The sequence below is a fragment of the Pteropus vampyrus genome, unplaced genomic scaffold, assembly GCF_000151845.1.
Source record: "Pteropus vampyrus isolate Shadow unplaced genomic scaffold, Pvam_2.0 Scaffold48, whole genome shotgun sequence".
In the NCBI taxonomy this organism is placed as follows: Eukaryota; Metazoa; Chordata; class Mammalia; order Chiroptera; family Pteropodidae; genus Pteropus; species Pteropus vampyrus.
The window spans coordinates 2519674-2529521 of record NW_011888829.1 but is presented as its reverse complement, the minus strand read 5'-3'; the positions used below and the strand labels follow the sequence as shown (position 1 = coordinate 2529521).

General features: G+C 37.8%; 1 protein-coding gene across 1 annotated transcript in view; it reads right to left on the bottom strand.

Annotated features, from left to right (window-relative positions):
• Positions 1-4349: 4349 nt before the first annotated feature.
• The window catches only part of SVOPL (SVOP like), a 44606-nt gene continuing 39107 nt past the window's right edge, over positions 4350-9848 (bottom strand). Inside the window, exon 12 of the mRNA XM_023530267.1 lies at positions 4350-6041. Coding sequence (XP_023386035.1) covers positions 5904-6041 — 138 coding nt within the window. The 3' untranslated portion in view covers positions 4350-5903. The remainder of the gene's footprint in view (positions 6042-9848) is intronic.

Below are 9848 nucleotides of genomic sequence, written 5' to 3'. Positions count from 1 at the left end.
AAATATCAAATGTGTTTTCTCTAGGTTTATTTTAAGAATACAGCATAATATACATAACATACAAGATATGTGTTCATCTGTTTTCGGTAAGATTTCTGGTCAACGGTAGGCTATTAGTAGTTAAGTTTTGGGGGGATCAAAAGTATACATAGATTTTTGACTGCACAGGAGCAGGGGTCAACTGTATGAGGAGAGAAAACACCTTGAACTAACAGATTTTGAGGGAATTTTGTCAAAAATATTCATCTAACCAATGTGACTGAAGCAATTTAGAGGATACATAGTCGATTTAAAAAACACCTCTTAGCTCTTTGAATATTGAGACTGGATTTTCTTAAGAAATCAAAACCTGATAAAGACAACAGGAAGCACAGTAAATTATTTTGGTAAGACACAAAATCTTTGTTTTCCAGGCAGATTACTTAAATTGTAAATAAAGGCTTTTAAGAAAATGTTGCACCAGTACTTTTGATATTAAACTCATTTTTTTAAAAACTTAAATCCATTGTAATCTTAGCCAGCTTGACCACAGACATTCTACGACTTTTATATCCATTTGGTTTTTGTCTCATGTTTCCTCTTTGACCAGGCGCTACAGACCAGGAGAGCTGACTTTGGTACAAATTCTCACTCTTCACCAGCTTCTGCTAATTTTCCCAGGAGCCCATCTAAAGGCCGCAGAGTGAGTAGAGTTCAAAGGGTGTAGCTCTGACATCTAGTTTCTCCTTAGATATTTAGGGAATCACTGATAACATTACTGGAGGATGTCTCAGAGTCACTTTAACCCTGGGAAGGGCCCTCCTTTGAGATACGAGGGTTGAAGTTGTTATGGACTTGTTTCTAGTGTTCCAGTATTTTGATGACGGACCCCCTAGGAGGATGCAACGGTGGAGGCTCAAGTGTTGTCTTAGAGTTGTAAGGCCACTAGGTGGACTTTCATGGTCTCTTCTGAGTGGGAAGACAATTCAGGTAGAGTATTAGCGGACTGAGTCCTCAGTAAAGGACGCTAGAGGGCAGTAGGGGTCATATCAGTCTTATGGTCTTATTTTAGGTATTTCTTATGTCTTTAATTTTTCATTAGCCTTTTGCCATGAATCTGATGCTATTTTGGAATTTTGAAGCCTTTGGGGTCTTCTGCATACCACCTAATAGATAGTCCATTCTGGTTGCTGAGTTGGGAACCCTTACTTTCAAGTGCACTTCTTGAACTATCTTAGAACATTCTCCCATAAGGGCCATTGTAATTTTAGAGTGTTTTACTAAGATTTTGCCATTTTTATAGATACCTACAGCTTTCAGAATCACAGTACTGAGACATAAACAGGTGTATCAGAGAGTGGAGCACTGTAATCTTTGAAGCTTGAGGATCCTATTTCTTTAGCTAAGCCTTAGGTTTCTTGGAGCAAGATCAGTTCTAAAGAGGGATATGTATGCCACTGGTTTGGGACTATGTGGTGTTTTACAGTGTACCTCGTTGCATAGAATTTTTCTTGAGGTTGGCAGGTGACTTAGTGTCACTCTAATTTATCCTAGCACAGAAGACTTAGAGCCCTCACCACCTAAATCTAAGTTAAGTGCTTGACCCACGCCCACCAGTTTTTCAGCTTTGGCTGCTGAGATTCCTATTAGCAATAGATCAATTATTTCTTTCGTGGAAAGATATCTTTAGTGCTAGATATCTTAAATGGCTTTTAATAGTCTGATCTAGTTTATGCTATGGACTTACCTCACGGCTCTATGAATTCTCTAACAGCTACCACTTGTTGTGGACTCCCAATATAGTTTTTAAGGACCCCTGAACCTGTCTGGGAACAGTATATTTTTTAAATAGTGTTTGGATTGGAGAGGTATACTCGGGAGTGAAGCTCAAATCCGAGAGTGACTTACCCACGGCCCTCGGTTTCGATGAGAGGAACAGTGAACTCAAAGGGTTCCTCACCTGTGTGTCTCATCCCGCAGGCCGTTAGCAGTCAGCTCTGGATCCCATCCTTGTTGCCAAGATCTGTTAAAAATGATTTTAAAAGTTTGTTTTTATCAACTAAATTGTCTTGATTTAACACTGAAGCAGGCAGTCTGCTTTTCCAAGGGTCCAGAGAACTGCAACATGGGAGAGAAAGATAAATAAGGAAGCAAGCACAGAGCTGGTTATGGTGCACTTTTGGTCAAGCAGAGCACATACAGGGGCATTTAAGTTTCGGTTTGGTGACGTGGCACCCCAGGCAGGAATGGTTTTTGTCTTAGGCCTAGTATTTATTTCAACAAAACTATACCCAATTGGCCAAATTCATCCTATGGCCTGCTTTCATGCAGCTTCAGAGCTAAGGTTTTTTTTTTACATTTTTAAAGGCTTGTTCAGGCACGGGTGGAGGAGTGACATTATATGTAGTTCACAAAGCTTAGACTATTTACTGTCTGGCCCTCTAGAGAAAAGCCATCTGGGCCAGGAGTGATTTGCACCCTTATTGAAATAGGTATAAACTCTCTCATACACACAGTTTGCTAGTGTTGTGGTTGTAGTGTTCTTTTTTCCACTGCGGAATGGGGGTAAGAGCAGGTGAGCCCCACCTTGGGGTCCACAATAAGTCCTGGGTGTTTCCACAGGGTCCCTCACCTGGTACACTGTGGCGTTCACATGCGTGAGATCATGCCTGCAGTACTTGTTCAACAGAGGGCAAATAATTACAAGGGCTTGCTGCACTCTTAATTTTTTTTTATCATGTCATGGGAATCAAAGATTCCCCTGTAAGTTAATGAAATTAGAGTAGAAACAATGCCAAGGAAAAAATTCTCCCCAGCTTCTTGGTAATTATAAATAAGACTCATACTAATTTAAGCATATTGCATATTTTATAAGCAATTTTCATTAATAAACTGTGGAGGCTATAATTTAAATAACTATGCTAATTTATATTGTGAATGTGATGACTGTTTTGAAAGCCTTAATGTTATCACCCCAAGTTCTTGTTTTAGCTACAAAATTTCAGTCTAACCTTTAATATAGGCCTCATGGGAGAATATCAAGTATATGTTTGATCTGAGAATAATCATTCATTTAAAGATTAACAGAATTGATGTCAAGGAAGACAAGCCACCTTTCTCCTACCTGTCTTACATACCTTTCCAATCTTAAAGTATATTTTACAAAAGTTCTCTAACATTGGCTCTTAGGAAGAGATCAGTATACAGTTAACCCACTTTATCCTTGTGTGCCTTAATTACCAAGTAGCATACAGAGATAAAACCAGATTTTTAAAAATATACCACAGCTCTTTATGAAGATAAAATGCAATTTTTCTTCTCTGGTAAACATCGGCTTGCAGGTTTTCATTTAATTTGCTGGAAAAAGAAAGAATAGATTAATACATTTAATTAAAAGAGTCCGATTCACACTCAGCTGTCTGGCCCTAGAAACTCGTAATGGACAGCTCATTAATCATTAATAAACTTGTAAGGAATTTACCTTTGTGTACCTGACAATGCAATGATAGCTTTATAATTCAGTTATTCTAGTGTAATGTAGACATCATTCAGGAAACAATCACATAAATAACCACTTAAAAGAATTTTTTAGTTTATCAGGTTGTTCCCTAAAGAATCCACCAAAAAATAGAATAAAAGAATTTGGTAAAGTAGCCGGATACAAAATTAATATACAGAAATCTGTCACGTCCCTGTACACTAAACAGTTAGGAGAGAGAAAGAAAACAGTCCCATTCACAATTGCATCAAAAAGAATAAAATACCTAGGAATAAACTTAAGAGGACACAAATAAATGAAAGGATATACTGTGCTCATGGATAGGAAGGATTAGTATTGTTAAAATGACCATATTACCCAGAGCAATCTATAGTCTCAGTGCAATACTCACCAAAATACCAATGTCGGAACTAGAACAAATAACCCTAAAATTTATATGGAACCACAAAAGACCTCATATAGCCAAAACAGTCTTGAAAAAGAACAAAGTTGGAGGTATAACACTCCCTGAATCTCACACTATACTGCAAAGCTTTAGTAATCGAGATGGCACGGTACTGGCACAAAAACAGACAGAGAGCCAGAAACCCTCACTTATATGGTCAACTAATCTATGAAAAGAGGTAAAAAAAAATACACTGGAGTAACAACAGTCTCTTCAGTGGTGTTTGGAAAACCAGACCACTCTTAACCCATATACAAAAATAAACTCAAAATGGGTTAAAGACAGATGTCAGGCCTGAAACCATAAAACTCCTAGAAGTAAACTATCTGACACCCGTCTGAATAAAATGAGTTTCGTAGAGTAATTCTAAAAGAGAATCACCACTATTAAACCAGGTTGGCTCATCCAAATCATTGGGATGCTGTGTCTATGTTGTTGGAAGGAACTTAGTTTTTTGTCATGTTTTAAACATTTCTAGAAGCCTTATAGTTTCAGTCACTAGATAGGTTCATACATTAAGTGCTCACAACACTGAGATACACACTCTTAAGATTTGCCCAATGACATACTATATAGCCATTGAGTGGCAGCGCTGACAAGGACTTTGTGCCCACACAATTGCATTTATTTAACATACATGTTAAAGTTGTAAGGAAATTACATTTAAAATGCCTATAAATAGGCATGTCAAATTATTTCGCCACAATGCTAAAACCAAGTCCCAGTCAACAGAAGAAGGAACGGTCCTTTTTAATTGAATATGACTTGACTTGGACACCTACAGGGCATATTATAATCTGTTCCCTTTAATGTGTACTGCTACTAAATAAGCATGGGAGATTGGCATAAGATTAAGCACCACTTAATTTTGCAATCTGATTTAAATTCCAGTTCCACTACATACTAGCATGTTCCATTATACAGGTTCCTCAACTTTGCCTTAGTTTCCTCATTTGTATGAAGGGTGTGCCAATCCCTTTACATAATATTAAAAGGAATCGTATGAATCATCTGGTTCAGTCTCTGGCTTTAGGCATTCCATGAATGGATCACCTTTCCAAGTATGGAATCTAAACAAATCCCTAAATTCGTAATTACATGAGAGATTATCCAATCTGTGATTAAAATGCACATTATTTTAAAGATAAGCTAGGATTTTTAAAAAATAGAATAGCACATTTTGGATCTGAGAAAAAAATCAAGACTGGTTTGTTTTTTTTTCCTTTACTCAGTAGTGCCTTCCTTACAGCTACTTAGAGTAAAATGCATCTGTACCAACATCAATACCAGTATGTGTCTATGGTTTACCATGAATAGGATATGGGACAGAGGGCAAGTCATATTCAGCCAAGAAGCATCATGACTCTCCACAGCCTCATTTAGAGGTGGCAGCTTGAAACCAACCAAACTATACCTAACCCTAACTGCTCTCCCCCTCCCCCATGCACACACGTACACACCCTTACATACTAGCAGCAAGCTTTTAGTTTAGGACAGGAAAACTTCAGTGATAAGGGTGTGGCTAGAAGAGGCCTCGTCTTCTACATCCTTTGCTCCTAGGAGCATACCTTACACTTTGGGGTCCTTCTTTTTTTCTGTACTTTCCAAAACAGTAAGCAGTAAGCAGTCAGTGTCTGCTGACTGACAGCTGGTACAGCACTGAAGCCACCTGTATCCGTGGCAGTGCTCACATCCAGATGGAAAAGTGGGAAGGGTAGAATGCTGAGGCCTCTGTCATTAACTCTAGTCTCCTTATCAAGTTACAACTTTAACAGGAAGCAGAGGATTGAAATGGGTAATTGGTTACTTTAATTTTGGTGCTGCTCAAAGTTCATGCGGGAAAATGGATACCCCTAGTTTTTCTGTTGGAACACACTAAACGGACGTTAGCACACACTTGAATATCATGTCTGCTTAAAAGGATTTCCGTACTCTCCCCGAGTTCATTTCCTTTGTTCAAAAGGTGGTAGTTGAGAATACTTAAGAGATCTCTACATCACTTACCTGTAGGGCCCGTCCTTTGGTCTCAATGGGAAGAGTGAATGCAGAAATGGCACATATGACACAGACAGATGAGAAAAGACACAGGGCCCCCAGCAATGATGTGCTCATGAGAACCTGCAAGTCACAAAGAATGACAATTTATTATATCCCTTTCACTTCTAAACTTATCCTTTTGTCACAGGGAAAATAAGGATTCACCACACCAAATCCATAAATGAAGATGCTTTGCAGCCACTCTGTAAACTGTGCATTCTCGACATCTTAGATCTATTTTGTATTTGGGCCAGGCTGCCGTAGGCATGTTGTGGGATTCCTCCATGAATTGGGACTGGTATTACCATGCGCTGGCCACCTGAGGCATCTGTCTGCACACACCCCTTCAGGCATCTCCAGAGTAATGGGGAAGATGGGAGGTCTGCCTGCTTTCCCACCCCCTCTCATACCAGTTCAGCTTAACTCCAGACCCTCTTATTTCATGCAATACCCTCTCTGCCAAACATCCATTTTCCCTCTTCAGTGCTGATAAGATGAACCAGGAGAAAGTTTTTTTGGAAGCGATGTACTAAGAGTCTCTGAAAAGATAACATGCTCGTCTATTCATTATCTTCATGTGTAACAATCAAAACTTTCTGTTCGATGACCGTTTTTCCACAGTAAGAATGGATTTCTGCCACACTGTATACATGGATCTTCTCACCCTAATAATGGCTAGTTCAGACACTCCATCTCACATATGAGTTTCCCCAGGACTGCGTCCAAAGTTAGCAAAAAGCCAGGCTCTTGGTAGTTGTCAACTGACCTCACAAAAATGGTTAACTGAAGTGGTTAAGGAACAACAGTATTCTAGAGTTACAGAATATTGCAGTTTGGAGAGGCCTAGAAACCATCTGGTCTAGGCCAACCTCCTCACTTTACAGATGAGCCTAGAGTCAGAGCAAAGTGACTACTTGTCCAAAGTCACATACAGGTCCCTGACACACAGTGTAGTACTTTCACCACCACTTAGGTTCCCCCTAAGATATTGAAAGTCCATCCTTGTGTAGGACCTACTTCCTTCCAGAACAGTAGATAATTCCACTTGTCATGCAAGAGAACCCATGATATTAGCATCGTTAACTATTTTATAGTTGACCAGCAAATAATAGGTACTATATTCTGATTTTATTTCTCAAAATAAGTTTTCCCCCAACAGGAGTTTGTATAAATATATAACTCTAAACATATACGTTTATATGTGTGGATGGATAGATTGATGAGAGAAAACGTTCAGAAAAGAGTGTAAACCCAAAGAGACTAGGCAGCCAGAATTGTGACCAAATCATGCCATAGTTAGGCATGTGTGTAGATTCTGCCATTGCTACCACTCTGTTACTGACACCAAAATTCTCGCCACCACCAAAATGAATTCTAACTAGCCCTAGCTCACATCCTTTGCACCAGGTTCAAAGTCCTAGGTCATGTGGGACCCTGATGGGTTGAGTTTAGCACATAAACTGTTCCACCAGCTAGGATCGGGGAGAACAACTGCTTTGTCTTTTTGGCTTCCCTAGCGGTGTTTAGGGTTCTGCTTCTTAAGACTCCAACAATCCAGTAAGTGTTACTGGATATTCTTCAAATAAACTCCTTTCTGCCTAAGATAACCAAAGTCAATTTATATCGTTTACAAGCAAGAATTCTGAATAACACCTGATTATAAAAATAATCCAGGAAGTGTGTTAAAATGCAAATTTCCAGGCCTCACTCCAGATACACTCTATCAAAAAGAAAAGATACCCGATTATCTCTACTTCTAAAAATTAGCCCAGACCTAGGACAAAGACGGATATTGCATATTAATAAAATGTTCTGTTCAACACAACAATCATAAAGGTTTATGTATCAAACAAAAGAGCTTCAAAATACATTTAGTAAAAATTGAAAGGAGAAATCCACATAGTTGGAGACTTCAGTACCCCTCTCTCAACAATTGATACAACTACTAGATACAAAATCATCAGGAATATAGAAAAACTATATGATACCATCAACCAACAGAATCTGACACTGATAGAACACACCACTCAACAACAGGACACAGTCTTTTTTTCTTGCCCACTGAACATTTACCAAGGTAGACCATGTTCTGGGCCATAAGATGAACCTTGAGAGATTTTTAAAGAGTTAAAATCGTAGACTAGATTCTCTGACTAAAATGGTATCAAGCTAGAAATAACAAAAAAGATAACAGCAAAATCTCCAAAAACTTAAACAATCCATGAGACAAGGAAGTCTCAAAACTAAATACATTGAATGTGATGAAAATACAACAATGTTAAATTTGTAGGACACAGCTCATGGGCAACAACAACAAAAAAAAAATAGTAGGAAGTTCTTAAATGTATAAGACATGAAGAAAGTTGTAAATATTGAAGGACATGAAAATTTGAACAAATTTACTTCTTAGATGGAAATTGCAGTATTTTTTTTTTATTTTAAAGTATAGTTCTTGCCAAAGTAATATGTAATTCTAATAGCTTCTCAAAGTCCCAGTAGGATTTTTGAATCGATTTGGGAGAAAAATCTATTCTAAAATTAATTTGAAAAAAAAATGTAGGAAAAAAGAGGAAACTTATGAAAACGTGGGGGTGGAGAGTCTGCCAGAGGTTATTAACCTAAAAGGCATTAAACAAAGTTCTAGTCATTAACAATGTGATATTGGTGCCAAAATAGGTGAGTAAAACAATGGGTCACAAAACAGATCCAAGTATCTATGGAAATCTGATTTATTATAATATGAGCATGGCGAATCAGTTGAGAGGGGCCAGACAAAAGGATGATTAATGGCCCATGAACAACCAGCTAGACATTGTTTTGTTGCTTTTTAAAGCTGGATCTTACCTCCGGCCTTAACTGTAAGTTAGATGAAACATTAAAAGCCTTTGAACTTTCAGTGCTTTAGAAATATGGATGAACAAGAGATGAAGGCCATTAAGAGTGACACAAAACTCCTTGAATGAAAATAATTGGTAAATTGACTGCGTAAAAGTTTTAAAATATGTATGCCAAAAATTTTGATAGCAAAATCAAAAAGCAAACCACAAGGAAGAAAATATTTGTAGGATAATGGCTGATGGTCTATAGAAAGATTGCAAATCACACAAATAATTTACCAAAAACACATAGAAATGAATAATAAATGAAAGATGCTCAGCCTGACCAAAATGGACAAACTGCAAATTAAGAAAATTGTCTACCATATCAAAAAAGATTTAAAAGACATGGTTACTATCCAGTTTGATGATGAAAAGAAACAAGATGCTTCTTTAAGAATGTGTTAATATGTTACATCAGGGAGTATACAATTTTTTAAAAAATAAAGACAATTGGACGAGATTCATCATAACTTAAAATACGTACACCCTTTGACCTAAAAATTATCCACATCCTCTTTGAAATTCTGCTGTTCCCTCAGACAGAAGTCTATAGTCACTCCCACATGTCCCTGCTCTATTGTAGAGATCCTCCCCACCACCCTGTATAGCAGACCACCTTCATCACTCTCTTTCCCTGTTTTTTGCTTCTATGGCATTACTCATATCTGACCTAGTAAATCCTCCACTAGAATGTAACTTCAAAGAATCTGGGACCTTGACTTGTACAGTACATAGAACATAAAAGAGCTCAATGACCATGTTGAATGGCTATAACACTACACAGAGGTGTAGTGTGCATGATGTTCAGTGTCCCACTGTAAACTATGAAGAAATAACATGGGAACCTATGCATAAATGAGATAATGAATAATTATGACACATCCGTGCGATGGAAATCTATGCACCGACTTAAAAAAGAATGAAGATCGACAAGTACAGACATAAGATTATTAATGAGAAAAGGCAGTTACAATATATAGATACATATTTGTGGATGGATGTGTTTATA